General features: G+C 39.4%; 1 protein-coding gene across 2 annotated transcripts in view; it reads left to right on the forward strand.

The window, feature by feature from the left end:
• The window catches only part of pex14 (peroxisomal biogenesis factor 14), a 46,112-nt gene that overhangs the window by 14,470 nt on the left and 11,326 nt on the right, over positions 1-20,316 (forward strand). For both annotated transcript variants that reach the window (XM_067591925.1, XM_067591926.1), the window contains exons 3-6: positions 6,290-6,374; positions 12,678-12,803; positions 15,225-15,310; positions 17,137-17,239. In XM_067591925.1, the coding sequence (XP_067448026.1) occupies positions 6,290-6,374; positions 12,678-12,803; positions 15,225-15,310; positions 17,137-17,239 (400 nt within the window). The remainder of the gene's footprint in view (positions 1-6,289; positions 6,375-12,677; positions 12,804-15,224; positions 15,311-17,136; positions 17,240-20,316) is intronic.

Consider the following 20,316-nt stretch of genomic DNA (forward strand, 5'->3'; position numbering starts at 1 on the left):
TTTCAATGCAAATGTTTGACCTGTTTTTGTTGAACTGAGTGCAGTTTTGTTTTTTTTTTTGGTTTCAGTTTTGAAATTGTATAAAATCATTTCATTAAGTAAACTTGGTGTATTATTTAAAAGTAAAATTCAAGTGCACCAATAAGTTTTTTTTCTTTCTCTCAAACAAACTTCTTATACACAACACATTTATAAACCACATTTTAACCACACATTTAGTCCATCCCACTGATCTAAAATTGCATTGTGAGCAATTTTGTGTTGTGTGGTAACAGTCGTGACTTGTAAGAAAAAGGCACACAGAGTTGCTCATGTAATATCATTGACATTCACCCTCACTGCAGTTTTTGTTCATTTCTAAAGTGGACAAATAACCTAAATATGTCACTCTTGTGTTAAAGATGTTAAAATCAGAAAGCAATGATCAGCGACCAAAGTAGTAAATATCCAGTTCTATATTTTTATTATATTTTAAACATTTTTCATATACTCAATGTCTATTTTTAAACAAAACTTGTCATATGTAATGCTTGTATAAACCACATTATGACCACATTTTGTACATTCTACTGCCCTGAAGTTACATTGCATGCATTGTTTGGTGACACAAATTCCCCGCACTGAAAAGCATATGAAGCTGCTTGTCACAGAATGTCATCATTGACTGTAAAAGAAAAAAAAAAAAGAAAAAAAAAAAAAGCTTCAAATTACAGGAAAGAGGCACTGCATTAAAGAACAAAAGAGATCGATGGCAGTACATTAAATTTTATGCGAATGAAAAAAAAAATCAACTAATTAAAATTGATTACTCCTGCTTTGTAAATGTGTTTCTGAATTAAATTATTGTATGAAAACATTTTGACCAATCGAGAAGCTGAGGAAGTATCCATTACTGGATTGCAGCTGAGAAGGGGCTGGAATGTTTTGTGGTGGCTAAGTAGTTTGTTGTGCTCCGCTGCGACTCCCCTCTTGCACCCCCACTGCTAAAGTGCCATGGGTTAATCTCTGATGACCCTCATCTCTCAGAGCTGCTCCAGACTCATGGTTTGGGCCTTTTACCTGAATTAAAAGGAATTTGTGGGCTATATAAGTATTTTTTTTCCAAAGTGGGTAAAAGTGAGGTGTCACTGAAGGAGTCGCTGCTCTTTAGTCATCTGGGCTCTCAGGGCCCCGCTGGGGATGTCCTTATCTAAACAGTCATCTGTCTCACTAGTTTATCAAGGGCAACCCCAGGCAGCACAACTGACAGTTGCACATTAAGAAATGTCAGACTCTGCTTTATACCATATCTCTCTAGCCAGTTTTGATTTGGCTGAATGCCACGTGTTTCTCCTCAGGTTTAGATCTCACAAGAAAAAGAGAAACACTCCTCTTTGTTGTTGCATCATCTTACTTTTAAAATATGCTGCACTAAAATGCTTCATTTTTTTCCTCTTGTTTATCCAGATCTTAAAAGAGACTTAAAACTACAACCTGCAAAAACACACAACGCACCTTTTGACCCTATTTTTTTTTTTTTTTTTAGACATATCATAATTTGAATTGACAATATAAAGGAAGTGAAGCAATCATATGGCACCATCATGCATACCCTGCATATCATAACATATGAGTGGAAAGTTTTAAAATGTTATTTTTACATCATAGTAAAAGTAGATTTCTGTATCTCCATAGGGGAAGGGAGGAAGGAACAGGGTAACTTTTCTTTTTCCTTGATAGCCTAACTCCAGTGCCGGTTTATTATCTGTATTATCTGCATTATCTGTACTCTGCACAGTTTTTACAGTTTTATAGTCCTTGGTGGATCAAATGTACTTTAGCCCCCAGTGTTTCTTACCGCTGAACCTACTCAACTTTTCCATGTTTGTGATGACAGAGCCCTGATAGGGAAATGCTGCTGAATGGAAAGTTTGGTCTGTACATGCAGTGGTCTTAAAAAAAAAGCATGATTTCCGTCCACCACCCCCCCTGTACAAAAATTGCATAATGCGCTTTTGATGTCATGATTGTAGCCTTGCCCATGGCTCTAACACTGACACTGATACAGCGCTGTATGTTATTTTTAAACCTTTGCAAAGCAAATGTCAATGAAGTTTTCCATGACCCTTTTTCATCTGTTGAAATGTTGACTCTGACCTTTTCAAATTTCAAAAGTTAGAATCATTCAATAAAGATTGACCACAGTCAGAGAGTTTAAGACACAGAAAACCAACCAACTGTATTTACCCTTTTACTTACTGTACCGTGTCTGGAACAGAAAGTCTAAACAGAAGTAAGTCTAAACTGCATCATAGTTTGTCACGAGATGGAGAATAAAGCCCACGTTTCACCAGTACTTCTTTATCAGATTTTACTGAAGATGATGTTGAGTTTCGGTAAAGGTTGTTCATTTAATTTTCTCACATTGTAGCTTCTCTGAAAAGCACCGCTGAAAAGTGAAGATGGCAAGAAACAAAAGGTTCTTTTTGTACAGTCAGAATGGCTCAACTCCAACAGCGCCGTTGATGTAGCCTGCAGTGTCTGAACCAGTGTGGATGAGGAGGTTAGCTAAATGGTCGGGTCTGCACCTCACTTCCTGATGTCTCTCAGGGTCAATAATTCCCTATAGCTGCTCCCATGTGGCCCCGCTTCCTCTGCTAAAGGTCACATTAAGGCGGGAAAGATGTCACAATTAGAAGGGCATTTAAAGCTGCTCTTTTAAAAAGATTAAAAAGCACTGTTGGCCACATCAACCAGTCAGGCAACTAAAGGAAATACAATAATCGCATTAAAACTTCATTCCTTTTTGGCAGGGCTCTGGTATCAGGAAGGTATTGGGTTAAGTCATTTAAGACAGCTGCTCCTGATAGCAAATCATCCATGAAAGCACCAAATTAATATAGAGCTTCATTTTTCGCTGTCTCTCACTTTCTCTCACTTTTGGACCTCCAAACGTGTGTTTGGGGGGGGAAATTTGAGACTAGTCTAACACAATTTTTGTCCATGTCTGTCAGTCTGTTATTATATCAGGGGCACTTCTCCATAAATGTACAGGCCGGGGCAATTTGGAATGAATTGATTCACACTGAGACTGAATCCTGTACTTGCTAATGATTTCCTTTTAGCCCCTCCATTGCACCCCCCTCACCCAACTTCTAGTTCCATCATGCCCCATGAATGTCTTTATAGCTGCTAAGCGCATAGCAATTTAATTTTCTGAAGAAAAAAAAAAAAAGAAAGGTAGATGTGACTTTTGAATGATCTTTTTATGCAGTGTTTTGTTCCATAATACTATGATAGAGTACCACAATACTGGTAAGACGTAGTATTTATATCAAAATTCAAAAGCAGCTCAGAGACCTACACCATGCATGCATACACTGCATTTTTACCTTATCACACTTCAGAGCACTTAGTGAATAGTGGTTTAACTTTTCCTGAATATTCAAGACAGTCAACAAGACTCTTGAATCTTTTCTTAGGAGGCATACTTTTGTCGTGTGTGATTTAAATGTTTTCTGCTATTTTATTTACCCAGATAGTTTCAAATACTGAAACACCTGAACATAGATGAAAGAAACAAATAATAACTGCTGTTTCAGTATAGAAAGTCTGAATTCCCCAACCGCTCACATCCTGAAACCCCATGATGCACAACTGCAAAATATCCATAAGTCTTCCGCCTATACTATAGTTAAGTGCTATTACTAGTTAGAGCAAAAATATACAACTGGTTACACGGATCCCCTCAGGCGTCCAACCATGTGGTTCGAATATAATTGGATTTCATTCTTATTTCTCACAATTTAAAGTCTCACAATTGTAATTTTCAGACAAGTGCAGTGCAAAGTCTTGTCTACTTCAAACCCAATAACAGCTGTAATCTTGTCCGTTCATCAACTTCACTCTCTTTAAGTGTGTTGGTTAATGTTATCTCTTCCTATGATTGAGTTTTCGCCTCTTTTTCGGCTTTACCTGACACTTTATTGGTTATCTAGTTTGTAAAGATTATTGCTCTTAACATGCAGCACTTTGGTGCATTAGCAGGTAGAGCTTTACAAGAAGCTTTACAAAAGAGGCTAATTGTTGTTTTAAACCATAAATGATTCACTATATTTCTGAAACAAAGAAAATTCACCTAATTTTTCTTTTAGTTATTAATACTTCTAGCCAGAATGTGCTTTGCACTATTATCCGTCTCACCCCCCTAAAAGCGCAGTTGTGTGCTATCCAACACTTTAACTGGGATGATCTGTAAGTCAATAACAAGACAAGACTAAAGTCTGTGCAATGTGGTTATAATTGATTGAGATGTGTGGGTGGAACTTGTGCAAAGCATCTATGTCATCTGCTAAGAAGTGCTCTTTTCCTTTCCCTAAAGATCTACCACTAACCAAATGGACATTTGCCTCATTAGTTTGCCGCTGAGCTAGCTATGGTCCTTACTAAGATGTCGTGCTTATGCCTATTAACATCGACACAATTTTTTTGTCGATATTACGCTATTGAGATGTTAAGGGAATGTAAACAAGGTTTGCTCATTCAGCATATTCCTCTTCTATTAGGTCATTCACCTCTCACAGGGCCTACATCACTCTGTTATTTACTGAAATAAATATTAGAATATTAGATTTTAGTGTGTTTATTATCTCTGGTTTCTGCCTTCGCCACAAGTATTCCTGTTGGCTCGCTCACTTGAACAGTGAGAGCATTTCCGAGAGCAGGGTGATTTTGTCTTGTTATCAAAGGGATATTTTCTCTGTGTTTTGACTGTATCTTTTGGCCCAGGACATCAGTTGGGGTTTCACCATGCAAATGGTTTAATCTGCTTGTCACAATGAAGGTTCCGGGTGACTGATTTTAATAAGCCCTCAGCATATAGAGATCCAGGAAATTCCATACCCCTTTGCGTAACCCTCATGTATATCAAGGTCACGGTAGTGTCACAGTAAAATTGTAGATTAGTGTCTAAATAAATTGTGGCAGCATCTCTCGGGATGAATCTGGTACATTTTGATAAAATTCACAATAGAAGTTTCATTACGGAATAAACATAAGCATAATTAGTACTTTTGCAGATCTATGGCGTAATACTTCCACAGAAAGTCTGCGGGTACTTAGTGGTATTTTCATAATGTGCGTAAGATAAAAGTGTAATTAAGTTGCTCTACAGCTTCATCACAGTCTGCGTACACCGATGAAAATTCAAATACATTTTCATAAGTTCCATGAAGTTGCCTGTGCCGTGATCGTATACTGCACCGTGTGTTTGTCACAGAAATCTAGCTCCTCATACAGCTTCCCTGCCACACCTACCCCCCAGACAAGTTTAAACTGCAATTCTTTTGGATTGAAACAGGTTCATAGTATATGCAATGCATTACCCAAAACGAATTACCACTGGCAGGGCGCTCAATCACTTTGTATCTTTCAACACTAAGAGAAAAGAAGAGTAATCAAAACCTTTCAACCTATTAGAGGGATGACTTTTACAATTGAATCACGGGGACCACAGGTGCGATAATAAGTCATCTAAACCTCCCCTCCAGTGTGTTTCCCCTTTCTCTGTGTTCTTACATATTTATCTATTTTAGGAGGCACCACTTCATGGCGCCCACTTCAAATTTATGTTTTAATGCCATTTGAGGGAGATTTTTTTTCTCTTTCCAATTCTTGGAAATGCATACTGGGGTGGAAAATTAAGGTGCATCTCGAAGGAAAACATAATAGAATCGATGAACGCAGTGCACTTAAAACTACTGATGTTCTTATGCTATTTAACGTTCTAGTGCATTAACGTTTCAAGTCATTACAACAGTCAGGCTGGGTGATTTGATCATGGCAGGTTTTTAACTGGAAGAATTACAGAAGTTTTCAGCCTAGGATTCTCAAGTTATTAGATACAAATGATCACCTCTGCATTAAGTATAGATTTTCTTCCACTGCGCACTTAAGAATGGAAGTTTGTCTTTAAGAGGGTAATAGCAAATTAAGCTCCATACTCCATTTGTCCAGCAGTCTTGATGGGCTAATTTTATAACTGCTGATTTGGTCATTCCCCACATTTAGCTGGAAAGTGGTCAGGTGGTCTTCCTCCTCACGGCTGGGTGTGGGGGCTTAGAAGCAACTATCAAATGGAATCCATTTATGTTTTTTTTTTTCGTTGTCTGGATTCATAACGAACGTTTTTCTTAAAGAAGCCCTAGACTGTTGTTTGTACTGTTAACAGCATCACTTTCCTGTGGATCTTATCTTCTTCCTCTCACATTATCTAATTATGAAAAATTAAATCACATTTCTCTCTTCCCAGATTACCACTGCTGTAAAATTTCTACAGAACCCAAAAGTACGTCAGAGTCCTTTGGCCACCAGAAAAGCCTTCTTGAAGAAAAAAGGTGAGATATTTGATTTGCTTTTGATTTATGTGGAATGCAATACTGCAAAATACAACAGAAGTTTGTCAGAATCTAAAAATAGTATGATTATAATCTATATCTGTTTGTTTATATATATAAAAAAAAAGAAAAGTAGTTGGCCAGAGCTGCACACTGTGTCCTTTTTTTGGTAAAACTGGTGTATAAAGGTCAGAGGTTGTGGTCGTAGCTCTTTGCCCTGGGGGCTCTAATAGGGGTCGATTTAGCTTCAGAGTGCATGATTCAGGCCCTGTGAATAAATGACACACCAGTTGGGATGCTCCTTTGGGTTCAGGAAAATTAATATTGACAAACTCCCTCTGCATTTTCAATGGAATTATCAATATCGCCTTCCAGCATTTTAACCCTTTTACTTAATTTAACTGTTATCGTAAATTTGAGGCATGACACAGGGAGGTTTTCTAAGCAGGGATTGTAGAAATGTTTGCTGGCTCTTCAGTTTATTTGCAATTCATTGAGATAATTTCTGACACATGGTGGAATATTTGTGCAATAAAATTTGGAGCTAAGCTTTATTACTCTGAACTCATTCAAGTCGGTTCAATATTATGTGGAGGTGGAAATGTGCAGTGTTATGCCATTTATTTCATGCAGTCGGCCTATGGCTGAGCAATGACAATATGTACAAAGTATGTGGACCTCAAATAAACTTTTAGTGGAGTTTTTTTTTTTTTTTCTTTTTTATAATTTCTTGCAAAACAGTTCTTTACTTAGGGGACTGCACCTCTGCACTGCTGAGGGACTTTGCCTCCAGCATTAGAGAAGCTAAACAGTGAAAAGTGAGCCTAAAAGCTCCATGACTGGGGAAGGTAACCTGAAACCAAATCCATGGTTGCCGGCTGCTCGCACACACATCTCATGTGGCTCTAATGACTCTTGATATCTTTTGAAATTTCTTTGTCTTTGTGTCTGATTATTGACAACTAAGGCATGTTCATGATCTTCAGTTGGTCATCTCAAATATAATAAGGCCTTATCAATACAAAATGATGTCATACCACACCACATTTTCTTCTTACTTTCTGTTTTGTTTTAAAACGCCACAGTGCTATCCAAAATGGTTTGCTCTTACTGCACTTTAAGCCCATGAAATATGTATGATGCTTTAATGCAGATTTATTTTGTAAAGTCGGTTCCACTGTAGATCTAAACAGGAACCCTCGATTTGCATAAGGGCATTGATCTCAGGGAGAGGGAGGGTAAAGATGAGAGAAAACAGAGCAATGAAACACTGAGCACAATGTATGTTTGAGTGTTTGAGTAGCACGCTACAGTATTCATAAAATAACTCTTTTGACTTGTACAGTATATTACAGTCATATGAAAGTGAACCTGGAAATCTTGTGCATTCATACTTCAGCTTCCTGATTTGTTTCAGGAAAGTACTTTACTACAAACCCCATACGTCATTAAACTGATTTTTTTGTTTTATATATTCCACCTCACACTAATTTCAAGCCTAAAGCTGTATGTCAAAACATTTGTTGTGGAAAATTATGTCAAGAAAAGGCTGTTTCAAGCTCCACCTTTAGCAGTGTATAGTAATTATCTAACTACAGTATGAGTGTTATTTAGTAAATAAATAGTCTAAGTTGAAAGTAGGAGTAAAAATCGTCGTTCATGAAGTGATGAATCATGAGTCAAACTGTCAAAACATGAGTAAAATGCAATATTTGTTATATCATTGAGCCTTATCTTTGTAATGAGTTAAAATGAAAAGTATAGATATGGTCTGTCTGTTTTTTAAGTTTCAGTTTTAACAAGAGTTCCACTTACAGCTGACCACTTTTCCTCCATGAAAACTGACAGAATATAATCAGTCATAATGTTTGGCAATTAGTTCCTATCTTTTCTGTCTCTTTTGAGCCAAAGTGATTTTGGATACACATAGCAGTAGGCCAATACTAAGTTGTTCTCTCAACCTTTTGACCTAGAAACTCAAGCATCCTCCTCCTCCCGCAGTCACCACTGCAAATGTGTCAGTCTTAATTTCTAATACAGTTTAATGTCATATTTATGTAAATACTTCTGGATTTTACTCTATATTAACAGCCAGAAATGTCAAAGCACACATAAAATGAAACAATACCATCTCCCGGTAGAGTGGAATTTAAATTGGATTCCTCTTGCTGCCAGTACTTACGCTGGACAGCTGATGAAGGGGAAAATAGGGCCCACTTTGATTGCATGTTGCAGAATCTTTACACAATAATCTCGCTCGTGCATATTATTTCACCGCGCATTTGTGCCCTAATCTGCACTGAAGGATGCCTCTGTGGTTACATCTTCTTTTTTTCCAAAGAGATCCTAATAGTGTGGTTTATTTCAATATTCATTGAAAAATATAATTTTCTGTTTTCCTCCAACTGTCAATTTCAGGGTATGAATTGGCAATTATGCAGTCCAATATTTCTAGCTGCCCTTCTTGAGTCCTTGATGTTTTTCTTTCTTTTGCAGAGGAGTGGGGAAATGAATTGCATTTAAACTGTCTTACAGCCATCTTGAAGCAATTTTGCTTTACTTGTTCCTTGCCAAGATCAAGTAAATTTTATTGTGTTTGAGTGAAATATAATGTGCTACAGTCTCATTCAGTGAATTGTGCCATCTATGTCCTCTACAATTAACAGATGTAACAACTAAAGAGCGTTGGGCCCCATTTTGGCACCACAATTTAGCCTAGACAATTAGCAGTTACACACATAATTACCAAAAAAAAATCTAATTCTCAGGACAAAGTCAACAACATTTTCCAGCTTTAAACATGTCACTTTGACCGTGGCCCCAAAGCTGACTCAGAATCACTCAGGCGCAACCAGAGTACAAAACTGAGTACAGTTTGTTTGGGGAAAATAAAGCACAGAAAGTTTTTGCATTACAAGTCAAATCAGCATGTGAAACAGTCACAATACATTCTCTGTCAGTGAGACATAAATGATGGCTTGACTTATTTCTTTTTATGCTGTCCCAGTTGTTATTGAGTTGAATAAATAATGCTAATAGATTTCACCCTGAGTAGAGGGCCGGTGATCGAGGGTCACAGGGAACACAGGTAGGCTGTTGGTGGTCTATTACCATACCTGGTATGAAGGTAAGGTTAAGGATAAGGTTCATCATCTTAGATATTAATAGGATGCTGTTTGTAAGTGGGGTTATGTGACTCACCTCTCGGACAAAGATGACAATGACCAAGGCCTGCTTAGAAGGTAAAGGGATTGATGTGGTTATAAATTACTCCACGGCGCCACCTAGCCCAGGCCTTGCCTACTTTGTCATCAGTACGAGGTGATAAAGCAGGGAAATGAGAGCAGAGTCTCCTTTTTTAATACATAAATGAATACTCTATGAGAGTGGTCATTATTTAGGGCATGGCATTTAAAAGCAGTTGTAGTGAACCAAATGACATGTAGAATCTCCCTCGCCAGCACACTATGAGAAACAGGTTGAAGTTGCACTCTACTTCTTAATAACCCATTGACCTCCATCTATTTATGACCCCTCGCCATGCATCTTTTTTTTTCTAAATACAATATTCAAAATGTAAGTAATGTCACTCAAGGGCAACTTCATAATTCAGACCTTGGAGGACAGTGAAAGGCATTCACCTTTTACCACCCAAAATATTTTAGTAAGCAATTTTTATAATTGGCTGTCCGGCCTAGGTCTTGACCCATAAAGTCCAGAAGTGCCAGAATTGGAGAAATGGATTTAATGTAAGAGCCTTGCTGCCTCTTTGCCTTTAAAAAATGCCCAGAGAATATGAGCCATTGAAAATAGAGCTGTAAATAACCTGACGAGCAATGGGTTTTCCTTTAAATAAATACCGATCAGGTTTATGTTGAAAGACAATAGAAAACGTAGCCCAGATATGCAGTTTACAGTATTTATAGCTGTAATATCGAGGTGCCAGCAACGTAATTTCATGCCCCAATGAGAATGGCAAGGTCAAAGCAAATGCTTTGGCTGAGCATCTGCTAATACGGTGACTCATAAACAGGCACTGCGTGTATCAGGTGCACCAAATAATACAGTATAATGAAATACAGAATAGCTTTCCATTATTGTTCTTTTTTATGGTGTCGTCATTAGGTGTAATTTATGTCTTAAAAAATTCATCTCCCCACAGGTCGATCTGAAATGGGGGTCCAGGGGTCATTCCACAGGTTTTGGAACCCGTAATAAATTTCACAAACCCTTTTTTGTCTTTTCCTTTTATATGTAAAACTCACTTTCACCTTGTTCCCTTTTCTTTTGGATCTAAGGGCGCTTTCATTTGCTGTTGTCTTCCCCTCAACAATAAACAGATCAGAGCCTACAATACAACTTAGCAAGCTATAATTTGACTAGAAAACAGCTTTAGGAATTTTATTTTGATGCATGGTAAAAAACCTTTCATTTGCTGCATAAACAACATCAAAGATGTCAATAGCCATTAAGATGTACATACATTAAGCTTGATAGCAGCATAAATGTAGATTTTTTTTTTAGACGTAACATTTCAAGGTGAAAGGAAAAACTTGAAACATGTTTTTATTTCTTCTCATTCAGTGAAACCGTAATCCTTGCATGTCTCACTCAATAGTCTGCCACCATGTAGTCTGCTGTGGTCAGATGAATCAGGAGTCCAGGGACACATTATTGCTTATTTGACAGTGCAGTCTGACTGCACAAACTCAGCACATGGCGCTCACCACTTCCTGGCACTCAGGACCTGCTGTAGACTACAGGCCGGCCAATATTTGCCTTCAATTATTCAACAATTTTCATGGCCATTTGAGGTCCTCGGAGCATTTAAATAGGTGACGGGAGGGACCTCCTCTTGGCATAAGCAATGTGCTAGATTATCAAAGGATTTCTTTATGCTTTCACACTGCTGATACAAGGATAGGTTAAAGTGGGATTTCTGATCAAGGTTCAGCCTCATATTCGGATCTGACACATAATTAGACAGCTTAAACAGATATTTAAATATGAGGAATCATATGATTAAAAGAGTTTGGTTATAATATCCAGTTCACTCTAAGAAAAGGAAACTTCTCCTTTACAAGTTTACACACTACACAGTAACACTTCACATGGGTATTACTGTATCTTGTGGGAGAGCACTCTGGAGGTCCGTATCAGAGTTATTAGTATCTGGCTCTTAGCAGTTACTATTAATGAAAACGTAACAAACATCACTTGAAACACTTGCAACTGAGCCCTTTCCAATCGCTCGATGTCCTCAAAGCATGGAGGAAGCTCATTCTGAGCATTTGTAAATTCTCTCGATCCTGAGGGAATAGTTCAACTAAAAGGCTCTTTTACAAAGGGGATTTACTGTCAGCAAGCAGGGGAAATGGCTCAAGGAAGTAATGGTAAAATGCTAGTGAGAGACACACTGATAAGCTACAAATAGCAACACACAACATGATAATATGGACTGATTTTTCATCAAAAGGTAAACCAAGCTTATCAGTATCGAAAAACTTCTTTACATACCAGTTGTGGTTCATTGTCTTCAGCTTTCTCACAATTATTTTGCTATAAATTGGTTAATACAGTTCAGATTTTTTCATGTAGTTCATGTAGTTCATCAAAAGTTATAATTATTATCCTTTGTTTAGACTAAGATGCTCATTAAAAGATGAGACCCACAGCAATGGCAGCATATGGCGCCTGAAATAAAATCCTTTCTTGCCACAAAAGGAGATGTTCATATTAGATTTTTTTTCTCCTCCCCTCTGATTCTCCATCAGGGAGCCCTTTGCAATTTAATCATCACTAAAATCATTAAAAAGATCTGAAGATTAAATTATATTGGCATTTGCAAAATTATGTAATACATTTACATTACAATGAAGAAATTAAAATAATGCATTTTCGCTGTCTGGGGTGTATGAAATCTCCACTTGGGAAATATAACTGGAGAAGTGGACAGACTCTTATTTTCTTTGCCTTTGGTGGCAGTTAATAGGCTAGCAGAGTTTCAGATTTCATTGTGCGAACCTTTCCACACTATCTTCCTTTGATGGATGGCCCTGAAACAGAAACTCTCAACGGAATTTTTGAATTATGAAATGAAAATGCATTTTTAAGAAGGGGGTAGGTAAAATTGAATGAAAATTTGTCATACTTTTCTCTAAATTGTTCTTAAAAGATTTGTGAGGACCTTGGGAAGTATATAAGCATAAGCTATGATAGCCGAGGAGCCCTTTGGTGTTTTCCGTTAACACACAGTCACTGTACCCCCTCCGAATGTCTCAAAGGTGTGTCTCTTGATTCCAGGGCTGACGGATGAGGAGGTAGAGTTGGCCATCCAGCGCTCTGGCAGCACAGAAGAAGTCCTGCCTCTGAGTCCTTTAGGGCCCCCACATCAACTCCATGCAACTCAACTGGCTACTGTACCACACAGTGAGTGCACACATCATTGTCTCCCCTGGTGCATATACATAATATTAATATTCATGTGCACTGTCTCACCTGGGGGGGAAAAAAAAAGGTTTTTGTAGTAGATGAGTTTAATTTGTAACTTAGATCCCTCTTGTTTTTTTAAGTAACGTCCACCCACCATACAGGATTATTCATAGCTCACCGAATACCTGGATCTTTACAAGCACTACAGTATTGTATATCATGCAACATTTGCAGTGATTGTGAATTCAGACACAAGGAATATGACATTGCACAGCACAAGCTCATGAAGTCTCCCTTGCCATTCTGTTTCAAGGGGTTCCACCCTGGCAAGACCCCACACCGCAACCTGTATCTTTATTACCTCAGGAGGTTATGAGTGCTGTCCACTGATTTACCAATGCAGAATGAAGTCCACGTAATGCTTAACCCATATGACAATGATTCCAGATGTATTCCACCCTCATTTATTACCACACTGTCCTTGACTCCCCCGGCATCTCATGTTTTGTAATGAAAGTGATGTTGATGGGATGGCCATGTAGTTAGGGAGACTCGCGGCTCTCCGTCCATAGTGGGGGGTTTTATATCAAAACGGCTATAAGGGAGCTGCATAATGAGGTGAGAGCGGGGAGTCTTGTATGGGGGGTCATGCCGAAAAGAGGGGGCTACCTCCCTTTGATGTCCTTGTTATGGGGACGGTGCACGGGGACCCGCATCCATCTCTGTCGAAGTAATGGATACTCTGATCTCTATTTCCACGCGGTAGAAGGACAGGAAGGCCTCCACTGAACCCAATAAATTTGAGAGGAGATTGGAAAAACGGGGGATGGAGACCACAGTTCCACAGCTTAAGTGACCAAATAAAAAAAGGAAGATGGCAGAGTGGAAGTGCTGGAGAAAAAGGGAGAGACAGAGGAAGAATGGAAGGTCCTAAAGGGGGGGAAAAGAGCAAGTGAAGACCCCTGGTGATGCAGTGAGGCTTGTTCAGGGTCAACCACCCATACCAAGGACTCCCAGGCCTTTCAGAAGCACAGTATTCTTGGATAGGTGACAGTGTATCGCAGCTATAATGTTGATGAAGACCCAAATTTATGTGGTTACCATATGGATGTTGGAGAATGATTCAGAATTTTCGATAGGAAAGGTTACAGGTTCATCCCTGAATGCCGCGGCGGCAATGAAAAGTGCCCTTGAGTAAGGAGAATAAAATGGCATTCACCTTGAAAATATACCATATAGTCCAATATGACAGTGGGTCTCTCATTTGATTTGCATGTCAAATCACACAAGTGGTGAGAAGCAACATCAATCTGGTTTACTTACTTCAAGCCAGTAAACAATGTACCACATAACCCATTAGGTGAAATCAAACCTGTAATAGAATATCAATGGTATACTGTAGTGGCCTAGCCTCTGATAATTTCCTATTCATTTTGGCTCCATCAGAGTGAATAAAAGAAAAAACTCTTATTTCCTCAAGACCTGTTTGTTGTTTAGTGACATTTTCAGTTGAATGCCTCCCTTATGTGGGGAATTTCCACTTTGACAGACAGTTGGCCTACCCAGATGACAGCTTGCACAAAGACATGCTTTCACATTATCTGTCACTCAGCAAAACAGTCAACTTCTAAACACACAAACACACACCAACACTCAGTCACCTTCCTGTCTGTTTCGTTTGTTTAAAGATTTAAACGGACCATATTTTTGAGGGCCCACGCCAAAATAAGTAGAAGACAATGGTGTCCTTTCTGGAAGAGCAGGATATAGAGGGCTGTTCACACTTACCCTTAATGAGTCAGACGTTTTTCTTAAACAGATGATAAATAGATTAAATGATGGTAACACCAAAGCCAATCATATTATATGGGGTCATATGATCCTTTTTTTTTTTTTTTTATAAAAACAGCTGCTTTAACATCACATCTAACCATTCTGCAAACCACTTTGCTGGTGTTTTCAGTGTATGGTCAATGTATGTTTTTTTCTATCAAGCAGACATCCATCGGCTCCCATTCATTTCTGTACAGTATAAAATTAAATTAGCAGACTCTTAAAACTTCCTTGTGTTTTATAATCAATCATGGTGAATTCCATTACCATGCAACAATGTATGTAAATTAATGGAAACCAGGGCCTGCTGGTAGTAAATAAGTACTTCCCAAACCTTAAAATGTCTAATATGCATTTATAAACTCTCACAAAAAATTTGAAGTGTACATGATTTGTAGTTAAGCAGCTAAAACTTGCAGAGACAGTGGTATGGATCTTTCAGCTTCATCTAACAAGATATTTAATGGTTGATTTGGATACCAGAAGACCGAAGGATTTTTACCACATGAAATGTTTCTTATCAGTCTCTAAACGTTAATTTTACTATATCTCACCGTGATAAAATGCTTTATCTTTTTTCTCCAGGTCCAGCAGGCTACAGATGGAGAGACTATGGTGCCCTCACCATCATTATGGTGGGCATCGCCTTTGGTTTTCATCAGCTTTACAAGGTAGGTCACTCCCTGCTTCTTTTACCCTTTTGACTACGTTCCCTAACCAACTTTGTTTTTGGTGGTTAATGTTTCTCTAAAATTTGTAATATGTTTTATACTTTGCATCCTGAGATCTGTCAGTACTGGCTCTCCCTGATATTACATTTAAATTGGTGGGCTTAGCAAGTCCATCAGTTATGATGAATTACTGTGCTAGAATAGAAGGCGCCTCTGCAGTATGTAACATCGCTCTGGTCTTGTTATTAAACCTACCCTGCTTTACGTCAAAGCATGATCTCATTTGAACCCCCTTCTTTTTAACTTCCCCTTCCCTCCTCTTCTCAGATATATGTTTTTTCTTTTAAAAATATAGTTGCTAACACAGCACACAACCATTTTTTTGACGTCCTACCGCCTAAAAATAATCACCCTGGTTTTTATCGGGCTTAGCAGCCCTTGAACATGAGCTCATATGAGGCCCCTTGTCCCTGGTGACATTAATCCCATAGTGGTTGTTAGTAGTAGTCTGAGTGGCATGTGGAAGCCATTACTCTCGTTTTAGAGGAGGACAGGAGCTTTAGCAGTAGCTCTTGGCCTAGATGACAGGCCGTTCTCCTCTGTGTGTAAGAGAGCGAAAGGGAGCGCTACCATGTACATGCATATGCCTACCTGACCCTGTCAGACATATTGGCTTCTCTTTAGATCCTGTTATGTCATATTATTTCATCCTTCTTTACACAGCCTTTCATAAGGCTGCGCATGCACATTCAGGGTCTCTTGTCCCTTATGCCTCTACCCCTGCAGTCTTAAGCTTACGAAAATACACACTGTACCAGTCCTCCGTTTCCTACGTGCTGCAGGGTTTGCCAGCCACTGCTCGCCTGGGAGGTGGGATTCCCTGGCGGGACGGCACAGGTTGCTGTCATGTCACTGGAGCGTAGCGCCAGTCGCACCATATGTCCAGGCTTCTGCCCATACTTTATTTATGTTATGGTGCACCTTGTAAACACCACACTCCCAGCAACCCACTTATTAATTACCACGTGTTGACACTCATTTAATCTTTTTCTCTAAAAAGTGTTTATTACTTGCACTGGTGTGGCCTGTTGGCACCTGAGCTGGAGAGAAAACCTGGCTCGGACAGCAGCGAGCTGCAAACTGGCTGCGAGGGATTAAGTGATCTTTATGCAGTCTTTAAAAACAAGAAGAAATTTATGATTTTGTGGAAGTTCAGTGGGGTCCTCCAGGGTCACATGGACTTTGATTGCATTTGGTTAGCTCTGCTCCACGCACACAGACGAAGGATTCAGTGAGACACTCACAAGCTGTTCATCTGGGTAACAGTCATACTGGATAACAAACGTCCTCATTTAGCTGTCAGACATACCTATCATTTTGGTAAAGTTCTGTTCATTCAGTGGCAGAGAGATGATAAACATAACATTGTTTTTGGTTTTGGAGAACTATTTTCAGTGTTAACCATCATGTTTTTTCCTGTAGGCCTGTCTCTTTCTTTCACTGTCTTTTTCAGGCATTCATTCATTTATTTTACTGGTATTATGTTTTGAAGCACTGTATTTTCATTATATATTAATCTGTTTGGGGTTTTTTTGTTTAATCTGGGAAATGTCGGTTAATTTTGAAAGGGCTAAAGATTGTTAAAGGGTTGAATCAGTCGCTTGGACACTTGTCTGTAAAAATGCATGCTGCTAATCCTCACTAGTCCAATAAAACAATGCCTTTGACCCTCCTCTACCGAGTCTAGGTGGCCCTGTCTTTTCCTCATCTTTCTGTCCCTTCCCACCAGAGAGAAGTGTAATATTGTGCCATGCTTTTAATTGCAGAAATACATCCTTCCCCTCATTATGGGCAGCCGAGAGGACAAGAAGCATCTGCAGAGGATGGAAAGCAACATTGCGGCAATGAGTGGCACGCTGACACAGACAGGTGAAGATTAATATCTTCATCACTTTCTCCCTCCTTAACATTTTCCCTCATTTATCTGTCGCCAAAATCGGGGGGCCCCGCACGTTTTTAACAAATGACGCCGCTGTCATTTCGCTTTAATTTGAAATTGCTTGTTTACTGTCAGGCTCGGGCTCAATTAATTACGTTTCGCTGAAAAGCTCTTAACCTCGGAATATTAATGAGGAGTTGGGAAATGACAACTTTTCTCCCCCTCCGCCCATCCTCTCTCACTCCCCCCCTTTCCATCCCTGCCCCCCCACCACCCCCTTTCTGCACCAACCTCACCCCCCCAATCCAAACCTCCACCGCCATCATCATCATCTACCCTCTTCCCCGTAGGTGGCGAGAAAGTTCATTTTAATTTTGTGTGCGCGTATGTACGTATGTGTGCGCGCGTGTGTATTTGTTGGATGTGCGTGCGGCATGGCACTGTGTGGCGTCTGGGCTCAGCACTGGCCCTAGTGTGATTAAGTGCACAGTGACAGGTGCGGCTCCCATGTTGGACAGGTGAGGAATCTCAACCTGGCTGTCAGACATGGAGAGAGAGAGAGAGAAGGAGGGAGAGAGATGCTTTCCTAGCTCTTCGTCAGTATAATTAAAAATCCAGGGAGGCGTAAATGAGAGAGGCACTCTGAGAAAGTTTGGTCTTGTTAGCAGTTGTGTTGAACTGAAGTGTGTTTTCACCTGAAACGTACCAATCCCCATTTGAGATGAGTGAGCTGGCAGAAAAACAGGCACACTGGAAACTACAGTTTTATCTTTGTTTGTTTATATTTTTATAATGATAATTTATTTAATTTATAGAGCTCTTTTCAAGACCCTCCGGGGCACTTTACATGACAAATTAAATATAAGGATATAGTGGACTAAAACACAGTTAAGGCACATGGTATCAGGACATTAAATCAAACATTAAAAGCAAATCTAATACTGTGTATTTTGACTCACTGTCATGAGATTTTACACCTTTAATGGCATTTGACATGATTTAGGTCAGTGTTTGACTTTTTTGTTTGAATTATGAACTGTTAGATCAAAATATGTATATTATAAATATTATTAATTCCTTTGAAATGTAATTAGGTCACACTGAGTTGTACATGAGCTGTGTGCACCTGTCTGTATGAGATAACCAAACAAAGTAAAGACTTCCCTTCAGGAGTTCTTTATGCCTAAAGTGAGTTTGTTAGTAAAAGCCAGTAGCCAAATTAATCTCTGTATTTGCCAGGTTTGTTAGAAAAACAGTATGAATTACCATCAACCTTGGAACAGTAGAGAGACAAAGACTTGAATCAACAATATGATCTTGTCAGTTTAAACACAAGCATCCCTTGTTTTATTTTTCCTTCATCTCCAAATTAAAACAAATTAAGTGTTTGAGTTTACAGCTGCTGTCACGGACTAACATAGTGTAAATGAAAATATGGCTGTTATCATTTCATCCAGTCACACCCATGCTATTGTTTTCTGGCTGGCTAAGGTAGGTGGAGGGCAGCAATTGTGTGAGATTGCGTGCGAGGTGTGCCACCCTGAATCTGATTAACAAATATATGCTCTTTTATGGTCATTTTCTCCCAACTATGCAAACACATTTCCTCTGGCTATTTCACTGCCCATTCTTGCTCTACTTATCACTTTTTGGAGATTTGCCAACGTACAAACCCTGTTTTGTTTGTCGGTAAAGACAGGATTTCACAGTAGGAGTCCTCTTGTGTTTTGCAATGAGTAGGTGAGACTCCAGTGGAAAAAAAAACACGGGGCTTTTCTTCAACCAGTGTGGGGAACTAATTTGCTATGACTGCAGTAGCCAAGCTGCTATTGTAGTTAATGACTGTTGTAGTTAACAGTTGGGGAGAGGGGTTGCAATTACACTGAGAGTTTTTCTCCCCCTGCTTTCCCTTTGTCTTCCTCTTCCTCTCGCTCCCTCTCTCCTTGCTGCACTGAGTAATAGTGACCGAATGCCTCACTGCTGCCAATTGCTTGAACCCCCTTTTGTTAAAGTTCATGTATTTCTCTAGTGCCGGGTGCAATGAGGTGATGTATCCTTTTGAATGGGGACTACATTAGTCTCTCTCGCCAGCCCCAGCTCGAGAGTAGGGGCCTTGACTCCCATTATGATTTGCCTACAACTTCACACAGACAATTAATGAATGGATCTTGGAACTCCTTCAGCGCACCCAGGCTGTAATGGAATTGTGCGGCTGTTTGGGCACTCTTTGTCGGTAGGAGCCATATTGGTGACCAGCTGGCCATTAAAGACAGAGACTGGCCTGGACATATGTAGTGTACATTATATTGAGGTATTTACTGAATAATTTACTGAATACACAATGTGCACCCTCCTCACAGCAGCTGCAAGCCTCACACATCATCTTGTCTCTTGATTCTCTCACTCTCACACACACACACACACACGCACGCACACACTCGCACATATCGCAGCCGCTGCCTCTTTTTGATTCATGCCCGGCCAAAGTCATTGACTTCATTATTCTTGGCTTCATATCTGTGATAACTGTGGATAAGAAGTTATGCATTTTTGTCAAGTGTCTGCACAGTACAAAGGAGTCAACTTTGTGGGGAGACATGAAAAGAGTCGGGACTGTTAACTGTTTGGCTGAAATGGCTAAAAAAGCAGTGCCAGTGGTAATTCAGGAGGCGCAGCATTACAGGCTGGCAGACTGACCCGCACATCTGGATAAGCTGTTTTGTGGTGAGGTGGAATCAGACACTAATAGGGCAGCTCTCGGTTTAGCGTGCACACCCTGTCATAGTAACACCTTTTTAAGCAGGGATGGCTGCGGTATTTTAGTTTTTATTACCGTCTTCAGAAAGGTTGGTCACACTCTGGATCACAAACCTAGTTACCAACTCAAACTGTTTGCACAACAGTTTTTTGGCCCAACCAGCGATCCTGCTCCAACTCGTATTCTGTAGGATTCTGCAAGCATAAACAGATCAAACGTTTTCAGCACCCCACCTATATTGATACAACTCCACCCATTTAAACACAGGTGTCACTACAAGATATTAGCTTCTTTGAAAGATCAAATATT

This window comes from Thunnus thynnus, chromosome 6, assembly GCF_963924715.1.
Source record: "Thunnus thynnus chromosome 6, fThuThy2.1, whole genome shotgun sequence".
Taxonomy (NCBI): Eukaryota; Metazoa; Chordata; class Actinopteri; order Scombriformes; family Scombridae; genus Thunnus; species Thunnus thynnus.